General features: G+C 40.4%; 1 protein-coding gene across 1 annotated transcript in view; it reads right to left on the bottom strand.

Annotated features, from left to right (window-relative positions):
- The window catches only part of Pik3c2g (phosphatidylinositol-4-phosphate 3-kinase catalytic subunit type 2 gamma), a 336,855-nt gene that overhangs the window by 211,925 nt on the left and 105,143 nt on the right, over positions 1–19,787 (bottom strand). Inside the window, exon 15 of the mRNA XM_045139435.1 lies at positions 15,991–16,179. Within this exon, the coding sequence (XP_044995370.1) occupies positions 15,991–16,179 (189 nt within the window). The remainder of the gene's footprint in view (positions 1–15,990; positions 16,180–19,787) is intronic.

Raw genomic sequence — 19,787 nt, 5'->3', positions numbered from 1 at the left:
GGACTTCTCTAATTCTCATTTGCCAAATGGATATCAAAGGCTAAACACTACTGAGTTCTCTTTTACTGTACTCTTGGGTGAACCCATGTAGCTAATTGATACGTTATTTACTCTGAAAAGCATGGTCTCACCTGTGTAGACAATGCAATCTCTGCTTAGAACATTCTTTCTTCCTTTCTCAAAGTTCTGAGCCTTCTGATAAACATGAATTGAGTGCAGCCACACTTCTTAATTGTGGCTCTCACGTCCTTCGCACCAGGCACTTGAACTATTAGAAGAACTACTATAAGTCACTAATATTGTAAAACTATATGTCCATATTCCTCAGTCAGTCTCTAAATCAACCAAGGATAAGATTTATTGTATCTTCTTTTTAGGGTTTAGAATCATGCTTTCCGTATTGTGGGTGACTAATCAAAAATGCATTGATGATGATGATGATGATGATGATGATGATGATGATCAAAACCATACTACACAGTCAGTTTTATTCCATGTGATCTGAGATAATTTGCACTGGTTGCAACTGGTTTAATTGTATAAATACAATTTACATTAATTTCAGACTCCCCCACCCCTTTGTCAACGGGATAAGAAAAATCAAATCTGAAGGCAAAGGAGAGTTATTTCCAAGGTCCCCTAGGCAAGGAAAAATAAAAGGCTACTAATACACGTATAAGGGCAGGAGAGATGGGTTATCAGTTAAGGCACTTGCCTGCAAAGCTAAATGACCCAAATTTGATTCCCCAGGACCCACATAAGCCAGATGCACAGATGGTGCAGGCGTCTGGAGTTTGTTTGCAGTGGCTGAAGGCCCTGGCTCACCCATTCTTTCTGTCTTTGCCCCACCACCTCTGTCTCTCTCTCTCAAATAAATGAAAAAAATAAAAATACCTGCATAGCAAGGGGGTGCATGCGTCTGGAGTTCGTTTGCAGAGGCTGGAAGCCCTGGCGCGCCCATTCTCTCTCTCTCCCTCTATCTGTCTTTCTCTGTGTGTGTCTGTCTCTCTCAAATAAATAAATAAATAAAAATTAAAAAAAAATACCTGCATAGTACAGTCTAAAAGGGAACTTATATAAGCAAATTCTGGAAAGCAGGGGAAAAAGATGCATCCTTTCTTCAGTGGTGTGTTTTGCAGTTCAGAACAAAACTTGGAAGAGAAATTGGCATGAAGTGCCTGACATCCGGAGAGGCGACCGTGCACTCAGTGCACATCCAGGCCATCCCACACCTCACTTGCACTTAACTATTTTAGCAAGAGCTGGCCATGATGAGCAATACGCTAGCAGGGCCTGGGAGACGGCTTAGTGGGCAAGAACGGTTACGCACAAGCATGAGGGCCACAGTGAGTCCAGTGCCCGGCACCCATGTAAGCAGCTGGGGTGGGCCCTGCGCACCTGCGACCCCTGTGGGGAGGGAGACAGGAGAATCCCTGGAGTTCACCAGCCAGCCTAACTGGTAAAACAGGAGCAGCCCCACATTCAGCAAGAGATTCTTTCTCTAGGAAACAAATGGAAGAACGAAAGAGAGGACCTCAGGTGTTCCACTCTGTTTCTGCATGTGCAGGTATCAGCAGAATATGTCTGCACATCTGCACACCCACATGCATGCAGTAGATGAATACACACTTCATGTACACATCTGCACACCCACATGCGTGCGGTAGATGTAGACACACTTCACGTATACATCTGCATACCCACATGCGTGCAGTAGATGAATACACACTTCACATACACATCTGCACACCCACATGTGTGTGGTAGATGAATACACACTTCACATACACATCTGCACACCCACATGTGTGTGGTAGATGTAGACACACTTCACATACACATCTGCACACCCACATGCCTGCGGTAGATGAATACACACTTCACATACACATCTGCACACCCACATGTGTGTGGTAGATGAATACACACTTCACATACACATCTGCACGCCCACATGCGTGCGGTAGATGAATACGCACTTCACATACACATCTGCACGCCCACATGCGTGCGGTAGATGAATACGCACTTCACATACACATCTGCACGCCCACATGCGTGCGGTAGATGAATATGCACTTCACATACACATCTGCACACCCACATGCGTGCGGTAGATGAATACGCACTTCACATACACATCTGCACACCCACGTGTGTGGTAGATGTAGACACACTTCAAGTACACATCTGCACACCCACATGCATGCAGAAGATGAATACACACTTCACATACACATCTGCACACCCACATGTATGTGGTAGATGTAGACACACTTCACGTACACATCTGTATACCCACATGCATGCAGTAGATGAATACACACTTCACGTATACATCTGCACACCCACATGCATGCGGTAGATGTAGACACACTTCACGTACACATCTGCACACCCACATGCATGCAGTAGATATAGACACACTTCACATACACATCTGCACACCCACTGAAGATGTATACACACTTCACATACACACTAAAAATCTTATTTCGATATCAGTTACATTCCTGGGGCATGGGCTCTTTCATACAACACTGGCTATTACAGTCAGGTCCATGCATTTGAGACAAACATCCAGCCACACTCATGCTGTTGGAGTAAAGGGGTTTGTTTCAACTTACAGCAGGTGAGGCAAGTTCCATCTTCAGCAGCAGAACCTGGCTTACTCTCACTCCATCATACATCAGCAAAGCAGAGAAAGAAAAAAACAGCACCAGCAAGCACCAACTGCCAGAGCCTAAATTGCTATCTCCGTACCTGTGGACTGGAATTCAGATCCTAGAGCTGGACTCCAAGCAGGGCTTCTGGTAACACCCCTTCCCCAGCAGGGCTCTATCCACTCTAGCATGCAAGCCTGAGTCTCCTCAGACTACCACACTTGCAAAAAATGGTGACTTGCATCAGAATGAAATAAAAATACCTTTCTATTCCCAGTGTAGTAATTTAACTTTTATAAATTCAAGCTAAGGGTATAATGAGAGATGTGTGTGAAGACATATGCATATGACAATTGTTGGAAATAACATATATTTGTCTAGAAATAGTTTGTTAAAATGTACTATGGTTGGGATGGAGAGATGGCTTGACAGTTAAGGCACTCGCCTGCGAAGCCTAAGGACCCATGTTTGACTCTCCCGATCCCAGGTAAGCCAGACGCACACGGTGACACAAGCACGCCAGGTCCCACGTGCACAAGGCGGCGCAGATCTCTGGAGTTTGATTACAGTTGCTGGAGACCCTGGTGTCAACTCTCTCACTCTCTATTTCTCTCTCTTGCATAAACAAGTTCAGTCTGTTGGGCTTGCCTCAAAAACTACATATGCTATTGTCATGTGTTAAATTATATATAGTCAACAAAGATAGCAATGATATTTATATATATAAATATATATATATAATATGAAAATACTATGAATTATTTATGCAGAGTTTTACTGTTTGTAATGTATGAAGTAGTAGGTTTTATAATGGCACATACATTCTTGTATTTATTGTCCTTTTAACATGTTTATCCCCTCTACTGCACTTTTTTAAACCATCTTTTCATTCCTTGAAAGAAATGTGCATATATTCCTCCATTACACTTAAGAAAAGGATGGATAATATCAAAATATTAATACCAAATATCTGAAGGAAAGTTTCATAGATGATTTTAATTTTCTTTTGAAAGCCTGGTCTTTATGATTTTTCAAGTCTACTAGAAAATTAATACCTTTTTAAATGCAAGGCTTATTCAACTAAGTAATGGAAATGTAACAGTAGCTGAAAATTCATTCTAGCACTAGAAAAAAGCACCAATCATATACCCTTTTAAGGATGAATGTCATTGTGTGAAAATGAATGTTTAATTTTTAAATTGGTTTAGAATATGCTCCTTATAGAGCAGGCTTCTGGAGAACTTAAGTTTAACCCGTCTTTTCGGGCCCTTGAAGCAAGGTACAGATCTCTAGGCCAGCATGTTCCATGAATCCTGGCATTGCTTTCTGTGGTGCTGTGTGAAATCATTGTTCATTCTTTTGGGAATATAGCTGCTGGCATTTCCCCTGTGCTAGCTTGCTTCTCAGTGAGGTGAGGGTTACCCATATGGGTTCTCTGACTTTGGTATGATATTTGTAGACTGAAATGTCATATGTAGCAGAAGACCTCCAACCTGCTTTGAATTTTTCCCATAAACCACATAACCATATTTCCCATAATTTGATTTTCTTGAAAAATACATTATTCCTGGCAGCCAGAAGATATTTTTAAAGTGATTATGCTACACTAGGGCTGCTGATTCTTGAAAGCATGGACATTACCCTGTGTGTCTCATTATTGAATGCCTGGACATTATCCTGGTTATCTAATTACTGGGGATGTGGACATTGTCATGTGTGTCTGGTTTCTTCACCAAAGCACTGTTAGGAGACCCACTGGGGGATATCAGCTAGCTCCTCAGTTACTTGTGTTTGTTTTGCATGACATCATATATGTATCTTCCACAACTGGCTTGATAGGAGGCTGTGCTCCTTTCTGCTTTTACCTGCAGCCTGTGGTTATGTTACAGGTCGTAGAGCCTATAGAAAACTCCTGTCTCCACTCATGAGTGTGAGTGAAAGAAATTTCCATTTCAGAATGATTATGGACCTAATTTTGGCCTAGTGACAACCATGTTGATATGTTGTGGACTTCAGCTCACACCTCAGGAATTGTTGAACATCATTCTGTGCGTGTTACTGTTCTGGAGACATAAAGAAAGGAATGGCCACTTACAGTCTGCTTCTAAGCAGTAGATCAACTCCTTTCCTGGGTGCAAACCAGCTATGAAGCCATGTGACCATCATTCAGATCCGTGAATCATCATTTATTTTCTCTGCTCTTAACTCTTTGTTATTCACCTCTCCCTTCATTGGCCATGAGAATATCACAGAGGATTTGCAACCTTTAATAGAGCTAGAGAATTCATAAAATAAAATTCCAATTGAAAAATGTATCTCTTTTGTAAAAATAAATATATATATACTTAAACTTCTCCCTTTTGACTCATTTTTCTGTCATTCAATTCTTTGATATTTTCCCCGTATCAGTATTTTTTATCTCTTGTTTCTCTTTTTCTGGTTTTCGACCGATTACTCAAAGAACTTCTGAAGCGAGGGGTGAAACCTAAGCACAGCACAAATGCCAGCCTCTCAAAAACAGCAACTGAGAAAACTGAAAAGCAAAGAAATCTAAGACCAAATTTAAGTGTAATCGAAAGGTCAAGCCTTTGGAACTCTCAGCAAGAATTCACGCGGAATGCCATGAGGCTATTCACAGCTAAAATCTCCACTGTCTGGCCAGAACTAGGAATCATCAAAAAGACCGAAGTATTTCTCCAGTAGATCTTGAGTCTGATGATACTCAGTATTAGCTTGGAAGAAAAATGCCAAGTCAAATATCTCCACTGTGTTTCTCAGTTTCTCAGACTGAAAATGATGGGATATGACAAGAGAATGCCATTTTATATTTTCTTAAGCAAAGCGATGAATAAAGATTCCTTAAGGTGATTGTAAATCTCTACCTACTGAATCATTCATGTTCCTTCAAGGATTTTTGTGTGGTTACAGAATATGAGAACCTAAAACTTGGAAGGGCACCTCAATGTCCTTATTGTACAGACAAGGAATCTGAACCCTGTTCTTGACATTGACACCAGAATGCACATATCCACAGCTCCAGGAGGGCAGAATTTCTACCACACCTACAGCAAGGTTGTTTGACCTTTTGACTAGATATTATCATGGACACACATAAAATCACAGACTAACTTGGGTACTATATTTGTTGTGTTCTACATGGAAAATGTCAACATGCAAAAGTAAACAGTGTGATTTCTTTTTTCTGTAATTTTTTTTCTGTTTATTTATTTGAGAGGGACAGAGAGAGAATGAGGCTGAGAGAGAGAGAGAGAGAGAGAGAGAGAGAGAGAGAGAGAGAGAGAGAATGGGCTCGCCAGGGCCTCCAGCCACTGCAGACAAACTCCAGACGCTTGCGCCCCCTTGTGCATCTGGCTAATGTGGGTCCTGGGGAATTGAGCCTCGAACCAGGCTCCTTAGGTTTTATAGGCAAGTGCTTAACTGCTATGCCATCTCTCCAGCCCTGATTTCTTTTTTTGTAACTACATTACAGCATTGGTGCAGTCATGAACCAAATGTAATCATCTTGAATCTATGCCTTAAGGTGACACAGAAACTGTACAGAGATGTGTTCTAGTGGACAGACTGTGGATCACATACAGAACTTGGGAATTATGTGTGACCTAGAGAATCAAACCTGGGTCCTTATGCTTCACAGGGAAGCACCTAAACCACTAAGCAATCTCTCCAGCCCTTTCTTCTCCTCTCACTCCTCTTAAAATATATCCTCCCGTTGATGCCAGAATTATGCTTGTGCATTGTTCATTGTTATTAAAAATCCATGGGCTGCTATATTAAGACATAATAGCCTATACCTGGCTCATGAGGCCCAACAATCTAAATTGTCTCACTCTTTTCAACTTTGTGTTCTGTTGCAATTCTGCTGTATTAAGTTATTCACTGTCATCTGACTTTATATTGCCATACACATGCTCATGTTCCATCAAGAACTTCCTAGGAATGTTTCAAGTCAGAGTTCACATGCTCTGTGCACATATCCGTACATAGAATGAGGTTGCTCCTCTCTCCTTTGGGCTCTTATAGCATGTATTACTTTAATCATTGTAGAATAGAGAACATTATATGGAGCCCTCTAGTGTTAGTATCTCCTAATAAATTGTGTGTGTGTGTGTGTGTGTGTGTGTGTGTGCAACAACCACTATGGCTTTGTCTTATAAAATATATTATTTTTATTTATTTATTTGAGAGAAAAAGCTACAGAAATAAGCAGGTAGAGAGAGACAGAGAGAGAAAGAGAGAGAGAGAGAGAGAGAGAGACAAACAGACAGACAGACAGACAGACAGACAGACAATAAGCTCACCAGGGCCTCCAGCCACTGCAAATGAACTCCAGATGCATGTGCCCTCTGTGCATCTGGGTTACGTGGGTCCTGGGGAGTTGAACCTGGGCTATTTGGCTTTGCTTCTGTTTTTAAGTTAGTAATACCAGTTTCAATGTGCACAGATGTTTCTCAGTAAATGGGAAGGACACGTCATCGCCACTCTGCCCGTGAACTTGGCAGCTGCAGTCACCCCACTGTGTGTCTCCTCTTTGCCCTTCTCTGTTCTAGTTCACACTGACTGTGGTAGAAGTTGATCTGCACGATAAACAAGACAGTGGTTTGGTGTGAATCGTTCTTTTTTTCTCTTTTTTTGTAGTCCTAAGTAAAGTCCCATTAGAAGCAAATGCACTGCGTTTCTTCCTGCAAAACAATAGCTTTACAGCATGTGTGGCTGCCAAGGGCTGGCACCCCATCAAACTGACTTATCTCCTGATGTGATCTTGTGATGCTGACTTGGGTTCCTATTTTTAATGAATTCCTTGCTTGAACTGACTTGTAATTCCTTGGGTAATTTCTACTTGCTGTTAGTGGCTGCATAGTTGTGTTTCTGCATGAGGGTTCTGAAAAAACAGCAGCCTTTTGCCAAGAAACACAGACCTTAGCCCCAGGTCTCTGCTATCTGACATCACTGCCTATCCTAATGTTTTTTTTTTTTTAATTTTATTATTATTTTTTTACAGAGAGAGAGAAGGAGGGAGAGAAATGGTATGCCAGGGCCTCAGCCAATGCAATGCAACTCCAGATACTTGCACCACCTTGTGGGCATGTGTGACCTTGCCTCACCCTTGTGCATCTGGCTTCCGTGGATCTGGAGAGTTGAATATGGGTCCTTAGGCATGGGAGGCAAGTGCCTTAACCTCTAAGCCATCTCTTCAGCCCCCTAATGGAAGTTTTAATTCCAGAAAGCACTATCCTGGAACTCAGTGAAAGAAACATAAACACCCTATGGCCCACTCTGGTAAATTAGTTTCACCATGTTTTTTGCTTAATATAAATAAAAAGGAGCTGGTAAATCTTCAAATAGGATTAAGTAAAAAGCAATCTTAAAGATTCTTGGAGCTCACGGCCAATGAGATGGCTCAGCAGTTAAGATCTACTGCTAAGCAGGCATGAGGTGGAAGATGGCCCGAAGTGGCAGAAGTCTGGACCATTAGCATCCACTCGCCGAGCCGAGCATGGCTGCATAATATCCACAACCCTGGTCCTTCAGGGTACAAATACTGGAGAATCACCAGGTCTTGCTGACAGGAAACAAGAGAGTAAGATGGCAGTCCTGAATTGAATGAGAGACTCTCTCGATGAAAACGGAAAATGAGCAAAGAGGAGGATACTCAGCAATTTTCTCTAGCTTCTGCTCACGTGGGCATACAGCACATGCGCCTGCATACACACATGCATGCATTACGCACACATCACATCACACACCCCGCCACACACATGCCTCTAAAGAAAATTCCCCAAGCTCAAAATGGAGCACACTAGTTCTCAAGAGGTTAAACCATTTAAAAACAACACACTGTTCAAAGAAGAGAAAAAAAATATAGAACTCTAAAGAACTCACTCTGACAACTCCCTTAACAAGCACATACTGTTTGTTCTCAGAAAAAGTCAGTTTTGAATTTAGAGGAGTTGAAAGGTTCATTTCTGGAAACAGCTTGTCTTCATGTTTTTTAATAGTTCAGTTAAGCTGAGAGTGAGTCACAGGGTTGGTGCAGGGGAGGTTCTCCAGCCTTGTTCAGTGACCTTATTTGGTGCCTGATAAGGAACTGGAAAGACTGCAAATAAATCAAGATTCATCTAAGTTCCCCCAAAACAGCCTAATAAACAAATATTGATTTTGAAAGAAGCTCTTATCATCTCACTTATTAAGATCTGATGATTCAAGGAAAAAGCAATTATAAGCAGAAGAACATGATGGTATGGTTAGACATTGTGTTTGCAATCAGGAAAATGATTTTATGAGAGTCAGTATATTTAATATGTAAACAACCAGAATACTTATTCACAAAGACTATAAACTTGTGAGATTGTAATCTCCATTTCCAGAAATGTCTGTCCTTGACCCTCAGACCCTTAATTTATTAGGTCATATGGGGCAACTTAACCTCTAAAAGCCTCAGTTCTCTCACATAGAAAAACTAGCAAAATGATAGTACTTGCTTCCTAGCACCATTAAGGCTGTGCTAAGGATCACTGACTAAGAGTCATCGATCTGCACACTTAAAACTCGAGTCCAGTAGCTTCTCAGGATCTGGGCATGTAGAGAAGAGCAACAATGCATAATTATTAGTGGTCAGAGCAGACTGATAACTTTTTTTATTTTATGAGCTAGCAGACGAAGTCTTACTAAGTTCATTCTATAAAGATTTTTGTGAACAGTATTCCATGCAGTTCAGAAAAAATGATTTAGTTGACATTTAATAGGTATTACATAATGTATAGATTGTCATGTCTTTATAAGTGTGTTGTTCCTTTGGGAAAGATAAAGTTGTCCCATGAAGAATATTGAACTCTGAAGCAGAAATATATAGATGTAGAGCTTTTACCTTCATAATTACTTCATGTTTTTTTTTTTTTGGTTGTTGTGTTTGTTTGTTTCTGTTTTATATTTCTTTTCTTTTTTAGACATAGTCTCACTTTGTAAACCAGGCTAGCCTGGTACTTACTATGTAGACCAGGCTAATAGACTTACAATAATCTTCTTGCTTAGCTGCCCATGTCCTGGAATTACATATATGTCATACCACACCTATCATATTTTACATAATTACTATTGTTTGTGCTTGCATATATATGCATGTATGTATGTAAGTGCATATGTGTGTATGGGTGTGTATGTGGTGATCTATGGGTGGAGGACAACCTTGGAGGTATTGATTTTCTCCTTCCACCTTGTTGGAGAAAGGATTCTTCTTGTATTTTTGCCCTGGGAAGGCCAGTCTTGCTGGCCTATGAGCTTCTAGATTTTTCTGGCTCAGACTTCCATTACTATAGGTGAACTGAAATTAGAGATATTTATACAACTCTGTGGGGGGGGGTGGTTATGTTGGTGCTGGAGATCAAACTGGTATAGGCAGGCTTGCAGAGAATGGGCCTGTGTCAACAGAACCATCTCTCTATCTCTTTGTTAACATTTTAAAGCAGATGGTTTTCAAGATGTAATCCAAACGTCATGCAATTTACTGCATTTAAAGCACACGAGTTAGCTGGGTGTGGAGGTGCGTGCCTGTAACCCCAGCGCTCAGCTGTTAGAAGCTGGAGGTTTAGGATTTCAAGACCAACCTTATTTGCACAGTGAGTTCCTTGACAATCTTAGCTACACGAGACAATGTATAAAATAGAAAAAGAAAGTGAAGAATTCAATGTTTTGTTTTGTTTTTTTTTTTTTTGACATATTCTGAGCTGTGTGACCATAGCCAGAAAAATTACCTTTTGTTCTTCCCCTTACCGGCTCTCGCCTTGAGTTATGGCTCCTCGGCTTCCTGCCCCTGTGGGCTTCAGCGTTTTGTATCATAGGAGGGGTCCACATGATGAGAGCTTTCTAAGAAGTGGCTTCTTCCACTGAGCACGCAGTTTTCAAGGTTTCCCTCCCTCATAGCATGTGTCAGTGTTATTCCTTGTTATTATTGAATAAAATGTTGTTGATGGATGGGCCACATTTTATTAATCAATGAGTATTTGAATTGCTTCTACTGCTTTGAGTAGAATGCATCATGATCCTCTGAACATTGGTGCATGAGGTTTTGAATGGCCATATTTTCCACTGACATGGAGCATCAGTTGAAGAGTGGAATGACTAGGGGTGGGAGGGGTGGTCCAGTGGCCAAGGCCTTTGCCTTTAAAGCCTAACAAACCCAGGCTTGATTCCCCAGTACTCAAATAAAGCCAGATTCACAAAGTGGTGCCTGCATCTGAAGTCCATTGACAGTGGACAGAGGCCCTAGTGCCCAGATTCATTCTCCCTCTTTCCCTCTCTCTCCTCTCTGTTTCTCTCTGCTTAAAAATAAATAAATAAAATTTAAAAAGAATAGAATGATTGGGTCATATTAAATATTTCAAAGGATGCCACGCTATTCCAGTGTGGCTACGTCCACCCTGCACTCCCACCAGTGACAGATGAGGCTCTAGTTTCTCTGTAGCCTCACCAATACTTGTTGTTTTCTTTCTGCACTTTGTGATTAGATCGCATCCTACTGTGTGAGAATTAGTACCTCATGTAGCTTCAATTTCTCTCTAATAGTCAAAAATATTAAATACCTTTTAATGTGTATATTGGGCATCTGTATAGTTTCTTGGAAAAATAATTGTCAGATCTGTTGCCAGTTTTAAAGCTGGGCTGTTGGTATTTTTATACTTTTGTTACTGAGTTTTGAGATTTTTTTTAAAGTTTATTTTTAGTTATTTATTTAAGAGTGACAGAGAGAGAGAGAGAGAGAGAGAGAGAGAGAGAGAGAGAGAGAGAGAGAGAGGGAAAGAGAGAATGGGTGCACCAGGGCCTCCAGACACTGCAAACGAACTACAGCTGTATGCACCCCCTTGTGCATCTGGCTAACTTGGGTCCTGGGGAATGGAGCCTTGAACCGGGTCCCTAGGCTTCACAGGCAAGTGCTTTGCCACTAAGCCATGTCTCCAGCCCGAGACTTATATACCAGACACAATTCCCTTGTTAGGTATATAACTTGTCAGTGGTTTCTCCTACTCTGTCAATTGTTATTGTCACATTTGGAACCAATTCTCTATTCACTAATCAGTTTAGAAATAACAAGAGAAAGACCTTGCTAATACTTGAAATCTTTCTTCAGTGAAGAACAAAAAAAAATGTAACTGAAAAAATTTTGCTTTTATTTTATATTTAAAGCAGAAATGGAGAAAAAGACTGGAGCACAATGCCAACTTATCTTTCCTAAAAGAATTTTAGTATGATGAACTGTGCAGGGTCCAACACAACTCATCAACTATTAAGTTATCATCTATATACCATTGCTTCATTTACTTACTCAATTATTCAGGTGACGCAGGAAATAAAGGAAGCAGACAATGCTCATATGACATGTTTAAATGTTAAAGCAATCATACTGTATTTTAGAAAACAATTGGTTCAATATTGAGCAATTACTATGTTCTGGTCATTATTATTAAGCCCTTAGGAAACAGAAATTTTGAGATGATCTTGTCTTGAATAGTTGTCAGTATGATGTGGGTGAAAATATGCTCATTTGACATGTTACATGCAAACACATTGTAGTAAAAAGTGTAATTAGACCAGGGTGGCACACGCCTTTAACCCCAGCACTCACGAGGCAGAGGTAGGAGGATTGCCATGAATTTGAGGCCACCCTGGGACTACATAGTGAATTCCAGATCAGGCTGGGCTAGAGTGAGACCCTACCTTGAAAAGCCAAAAAACAAAACAAAAGAAAAGAAAAGTGCAATTAATGGAAGCACTGTACTGTGCAGAAGTGAGCAATTCTACAGGGCCAGGTCAGGCAACACTTTATATAGAATACATATAAGAAATAGAAAGCTGGTGGGCTTGAGAAATGGTTTAGTGGTTAAGACACTTGCCTGCAGAGCCAAAGGACTAAGGTTTGATACCCCAGAACCCACATAAGCCAGTTGGATGCACAAGGCGTCACATATGTCTAGAGTTCACTTGCTGGACTCCCTGGCACACCCATTCTATCTCTTTCTCTCTCCCCCCCCCACTCCCTCTCTCTCTCTCTCACCCTCCCTTTCTTTTCTCCCCTCCCTGTTTTTTAAAAAAAGACCAAAAAGGAAAAGGAAAGGAAAGGAAAGGAAAGGAAAGGAAAGGAAAGGAAAGGAAAGGAAAGGAAAGGAAAGGAAAGGAAAGGAAAGGAAAGGAAAGGAAAGGAAAGCTGGACTGTAGAGATGACTCACTGGTTAAAAGTGCTTCCTTATAAAGCCCGAAGTCCTGAATCCAATTCCCCAGTACCCACATCCAACTAGATGCACAAAGAATTGTGTGCTTCTGGATGAATTTGCAATGGTAGGAGGCCGCAGCACACCCATGCTTTCCCCCTCTCTCAAATAAATACCAAGTATTTCTAAAAAGGAAAAACTCCAAACTCAAGTTAGTGTGCATATGCATGCATGCCTATTTCCTTATATAAAGAAGTAGATCTGAGCACATGAATTAATTCAAGCCAGAAAAATAATAAAATCTCCAATGTGAAGATCACAAAAGACAATACGTACATTTTGAACTCGAGGATTGAGAAGAAGCTAGAAAGTCTCTCAACAAATAGGAAACTTCCTTCACTTCCCTCACTAGCAGTGTTGTGCCCAAGTGGTAAAAAAGCCTGAGTCAGTTCTCTGGAAAGCCCTTCGTGTCACTTCCTCCTCCTGAGTCTCAAAGACGGGCAGTGCTCTCTCATTTTGCCCTGGAGAGCACCTATGCTGATGCCATCAAGACAGAGCCACAGGCTGGGGCACTTTGCACAGAGACGCCGTCTCCCCCGTGACTGACTGCTGCCCCGTAATGCCTGACCTGTCATCCCATGGGGTTGACCTGCACCCCAACGAGGAAGGCCTCTTCAGAAAAGGGGCAGGGAGGAGGGAAAGGATGGTACCAACATGTATTGTTTACATACTAAATATGTCCATATCTTATTTAAAAAAGCTTTGAAGATTTCAATATATATATATATAACCAGACAGACTTCCATAACTGCCTGGCTTTGAATGCACAAGGGAGGTAGAGAGAGCAAGTTCCGCTGCAGCAGAGATGCTCCCACATCTGCGCCCTCCTGATTCCCCCTCAGTGGGTGACATCTCTCTCTGGGGTGTCACTGCCAGCCCAGCTTCCCGGCTCCACACATTTTATTCTGCAGAACACATACGTGATCCATTTTTTTTTTTTTTTTTTTTTTTTTTGGTTTTTCGAGGTAGGGTCTCACTCTGGCTCAGGCTGACCTGGAATTCACTATGTAGTCTCAGGGTGGCCTCGAACTCACGGCGATCCTCCTACCTCTGCCTCCTGAGTGCTGGGATTAAAGGCGTGCGCCACCACGCCCGGCTCCATTATTTTTTAAAATTCTCATCATTATCATGTTAACTGTCCACCTGCTCTAACAAAGTAGGCCATTTGGCCAAATTTTGTATTTTCAATAAATATATAATCCAGAATTTTAAAGACTTTTTTATTTAAAGAGGGAAAGGAAAAGGGATTGTTACTGTTTACTATTCAGTTTTTTTTTTTTTTTCCTCTTAACACAATCTCATTCAATAGGTCAAGTTGGCCTTGAACTTTTGGGAATATTCCCGCTTCAGCTTTCTGAGTTCTAAAATTTCAGGCATGAGCCACAGTGAGCCTTGGTTTCAGTTTTTTTTTAAATATGAAAATATATTATTTATGTATTTAAATGTGACAGACAGAGAAAGAGGCAGATAGAGAATAGGTGTATGTGCATATGTGGGCATGTATGTGTGTGCATGTATGTGTGTGTGTGTATGTATATGTGTATGTATGTATGTATGTAAGTATATGCATGTGTGTGCCATGGGTGCACAGATGAGGATTCAGGTGAGTCATCTGTGCTCCACCTTCTTTGTGGCAGGGTCTCTTGTGCTGCAAATGAGACTGGACCCTGGGAAGCTTTGTGTGGGTCCTAGGGAACTGAACTCAGGCCAACAGGCTTAACAAGCAAGTGTCTTTAATTGTTCAGCCATCTCCCCAGCCTCCACCTAAATACTTCCTGATGTGCACTGAAGTAATGTAGTAAATTATACCACCAGATGAGTTCCATCAGCTAATTAAACAATAGTATCTAGGTGCTGGAGAGATGGCTTAGTGGTTAAGTGCTTGCCTGTGAAACCTAAGGACATCAGTTCAAGGCTCGATTCCCCAGGACCCACATTAGCCAGATGCACAAGGGGGCACATGCATCTGGAATTCATTTGCAGTAGCTGGAGGCCCTGGCATGCCCATTCTCAATCTCTCTCTCTCTCTCTCCTCTCTCTCTGCCTCTTTCTCTCTCTGTCAGTTGCTCTCAAATAAATAAAAATAAAAAATTAAAATATATATATATATTAAAAAATAGTATCTAGGTCCAGGAGTGGTAGTGTGTGCCTTTAATCCAAGCACTCAGAGGCAGATGTAGGAGGATTGCCATGAGTTCGAGGCCACCCTGATACTACATAGTTACTTCCAGGTAGGCCTGGACCAGAGTGAGACCCTACCTCAAAAACCAAAATAAAAAAAGTACCTAGTGCTAGAGAGATGGCTTAGCAGTTAAGGTGCTTGCCTGAAAAGCCTGACAACCCATGTTTGATCTACCTACAGATTCCACTTAAGGCAGATACAAAAAGGTGAGGCAAGTGCAAGGTCGCACACGCCCACTAGGTGGTGCAAGCATCTGGAATTCAATTGTATTGGCTGAGGCCCTAGTGGGCCAAGTCTCTCTCTTGCTTGCTTTCTCTAAAATGTATGTGCATATGTATGTGTATGTATAAATATACATCCATCCATCCATCCATATAATATATATATATATGATCTAAACACTCCATCTGGTGTATTTTACCAAATGTTTACCTCTTCCTCTTTTCCTCCTCTCCCTCCTTCTCTTCCTTTTCTTGCTCTGTGTGTTTTCTTTTTGAAATAGCAACTCATTTTGTAGGCCACCCGGGACTTAAACTCACAGTAATCTTTGCCTCAGCTTCCCCAGTGCTGAGAGTATAAGCAGGAGCCACCACCACACCTAGCCATTGTCATTTCTTTTTGAGCAATGATAGTTCTCATTTAAGAAACCATAAACATTAATTAGATATTGCATATAGTGTGAAGGCACAATTATAGCTTAGATACATTTGAGATTTATATTCATAGCTCACACATATTCTCTGATAGCTACTGAAACTGGTAATAAACACAACCAATATTGAATTAATTATATGGTTTCATTATTTTTTTTTTCCTCCTCAAGCAAGTTCTTTCTAACCATTAATAACATGTGTGTGTGTCTTACCTGGAAGTCAAAAGCCCGAGTGCTTCTAAGGGGTGAGCGAAAGTCCATCTTCTCAAGATGGCATGCATTTTTGAGACTGTCCCTTCATCCCACCCAGGGGCACTGCCCAGGACCAAAGGGAGGGAGCAATTTTCACTACTGCAGTAGAAACGGTAAAACCATATGTATCTTCTCTTTTCCTCAGATAGTCTGAAAATTAATAGATAGGAAATTGTGACTTTTTTTTCCCCTTGACTTCGCTGTACCAACAAATATTTCTGTAAACTTTCAGTGTAAAACTCTACTCTCATTTGTTGACTTTCTTTTGAGTTTGACTTTTGTTTTATTGAATTTTGGGAGACTACTCTTTTATCATCTTCAATGAGTGTAAGTTTTTTTTTTTTTCATCATCTTTTTTTCCTTACTAATGATATGCTGTTTTTGTTGCTGAAAAAATAAACTTGGACTTCAGATAATTCACATTTACTTTCTCTTCTTTTTATCCTTACCACTTACAAAAAAACAACAACAAAAAAAAAACAGTCATTTTGTTTGGAAAAATTTCTATCTCCTTTATGGAAGACCATGCTTGAGTGAATCTTGTAACATGTTCTGTTTAGTACTGAGGCAATGGTTTCCTCTTGTTCTTATACAAATTAACTTAGAAACAAGTGATTTCGAGAAGAAATGACACATTTTAAAGATGAGATTCCTTCATCCAGAGCAAGTTTTGTCAGCATTCACTTTGCTGTTAACTTCAAAGATTAAATTCACCCCCAGATTCCAGCTTTACATTTTCAGAGTTCGCTGACATTTGGAGTGAATCCATCAAACAATCCTAGAGAGTAAGTGCCTCAGTGTCCCACCACTGAGACAAGGCCTGAAAGACAAGGCTCACTTCAGAACAGGGCCACTGATGCCTGCTAGGTCGGGATGGGCTCCCAAGATGGAGTCACCATGCTCAGCAGAATGGTGACAGAGGCATAGGAAAGCGGATGATCCACATTCTTCAAGAAAGCACTGGTCATTATCCCCTCATTGCCTAACAGCGCCCAGGTCAGGGATTCCTGTGCTCTTATCTCATAAGTCATGTGGTCAGTGTTCTGGTGTCACACCCTAGCTATTTTAAGTAGTTAATGTAATCATGTCGTCTACAGGAAGTTTTCTATTCAACTTAACAAATGAGATTTTTTTGTTGTTGTTTCCTCACCTTCTCCCAACTGAAAAATGCCCTATAAACTCAGGTTGGCTATGCTCCTCTCTTGTGAGCCAGCCTTGGCAGTTCATGTTTTTTCTGAATAAAAGCTTTCATCTTTGCCTCAGAATAGTTTGCGTGGTCTTGATCACTCCCAAACCTTAGAGTGTCCTGATAGTTCATCATGCCTTGCTCACAGCCCAGCAGAAGTATTCAGACCAGACGTCATTTGGAAGGCAGGTTTGTCACATGATCATGTCAGCCTTTGACTCCTGCCTCCTTCAAAGGACATTCTACTAACTCAGCTTAAATCAAACAACACTCCCTAGAAGAGTAATAGGAAATAGTCATTGATCTGAAAGGTCACTGTTTCCCTGGAATTTCTTTTGAATTCATCTTCACCTACCAGAGGACAATATTGGCATGTAGGGATGACCTTTACATATTTAGCTTTCTCATTGTTCTACTACTGCCTTTCCCATTAATAATAAAATAACCAAAACACACATTGTCCTGACTAATTTCAATTCTTTTCTAATACTGAGCAATGCCCTTTCCCTTTCATTGACTAAACTTACAGTCCATGAAGTCATTCAAGTCTACTCCCTTACTGAGTTTAATGATCCCTTCTATTGTTGTTAATTTGTGGGATGATTTTTTTTTTTTTAACTGAACTTGCAGAATTTGGCTCTCTACTTTTGGCCTCAGTGTCTTCCTCTTCACTGGGGAGTACGAATACATTTTATTCCCTCAAGCTCTCAGTTCCTTTGTGTATACAATCAACATAGTCTATCAAGCAATTTTTAATTATTTTTAAGTCTTCATTAGACCATTATATTTTCATTCATACAGATTTTTAAAGATATTTCCCCCAATTTATCCCCATTATTTTTGCATGTACAGATTCCATGTTAGGCAATTTCTAAGTGTTTTGAATTTACTATGCATTTTGGACTTTTCGTAGTCTTCTGCTATAAAAGCACAGGGTTTGGGAACTGGAGATGTGGCTTAGCAGTTAGGGTGCTTTCCACAGAGGGTAAGGAGACAGGTTCAATTCCTCAGTATCCATGTAAGCCAGATGCATATCGGGGTGCATACATCTCTCGTGTACCCATTCTATCTGTTTTTCTCTCTCTTCCTCTCTCCAATAAATAATAAAAATAGTTTTAAAAAATGTTTATAAAAAGTACAGGGTTTTAAGTAGTTGACTACTTTAATAAGTAATTACTATTAATTTAATTTGATTCTTTTTTTAAAAGATTTTTATTTATTTATTTGAGAGAGAAAGACAGAGAGAGAAAGAGGCAGATAGAGAGCAAAAGAGAGAATGGGCGCGCCAGGGCCTCCAGCCGCTGCCAACGAACTCCAGACGTGTGCACCCCTTTGTGCATCTGGCTAACGTGGGTCCTGGGGAATCCAGCCTCGAACCAGAGTCCTTAGGCTTCACAGGCAAGCACTCAACAGCTACGCCATCTCTCCAGTCCTAATTTGATTCTTTTGAGATATCTTTTTATTATTTAATAGGTAGACCTCATATAGTCCTTCATCTGCAGAGTGTCTTTCTGCCAGGACTATACAACTACTGAAATCTACATGTATTTCACACTGTCTTGCAGGTTTTGGGGAGATACATGCTTAGGAGTAGCTGGGTCCTCTGATAAACAGCCCATGGGCCTTCGATGTAGATACCTGCAGCTCCCAGGAGCCTGTCTTCTTCATCCTAGCTTTATGGTTTCTAGCAGAAAGATTGATAATCTCCTTCTCTTTGTCTCTCCTTCTCTCTCTATTTTGCATCTCCAGGCTAATATCAGCTTATACCTGCTCCATTTTTGAAAACATTTAATATTATATATTTTGATTGTTTATATTCCTTAGCCAGCAGGTAGGTACCTCTCATTGAAGGATAAATATTAATTTCTTTCAAAAGAAATGCTTTTCTTTTCATGTGTTGCATTCTGGAGCCTTCCATGATTTGGGAACTGTTCTCTTGCTCTTGGTTGACATTAAGAGTTTTTTGTTTTTTTGTTTTTTTTTTTTTTCAGTTTTTACAAACACCATGAGTACTTTTCATCAAATCTCACTGAGTCTTAATTTCCTGATTCTGATTACACTTGATTAATTTGGAAGAAGGAACAATTAAGTCAGCAAGTAAATCATGAAATATTGAATGACTTAAGTCACTAAGCTAAATTGCATTTGGAAATTTAACATGTTCCTGGCTGTTTTCCATCTGTTTCCACAGGGCAGAATGAATCTGTACTGTACTGAATAGGGATAATTGCATATAAGTGGGTGAAACAGAAGATGTGTTGCTTATTTTATATATCTCACTAAAATAAACAGGACTGAAGCATAAAAATATAAGTAGACTTCACTTTGAGATAACTAATTAATTAATTTTTAAAGACTTATAACTTTATTTGTGATGATACCTGTACATCTTTTGAAGAACAGTATGGTAACCCAATGCACACATAGATGTATTTTAAAGAGATATGTCATGCAGAGAAAACTCAACTTCTTCAATGGTCTGCATGCAAAGAAAATGTATAAGGGTTCAAATAGAAGAGACAAGGTTCTGGTGACACTGGTTGAGGTTGACTTGACATTGCAAGGATATTCA

The sequence above is a fragment of the Jaculus jaculus genome, chromosome 22 (assembly GCF_020740685.1).
Source record: "Jaculus jaculus isolate mJacJac1 chromosome 22, mJacJac1.mat.Y.cur, whole genome shotgun sequence".
Lineage (NCBI taxonomy): Eukaryota > Metazoa > Chordata > Mammalia > Rodentia > Dipodidae > Jaculus > Jaculus jaculus.
Note: the sequence above shows the minus strand (reverse complement) of the source record. Positions and strands in the feature narration are given on the sequence as shown.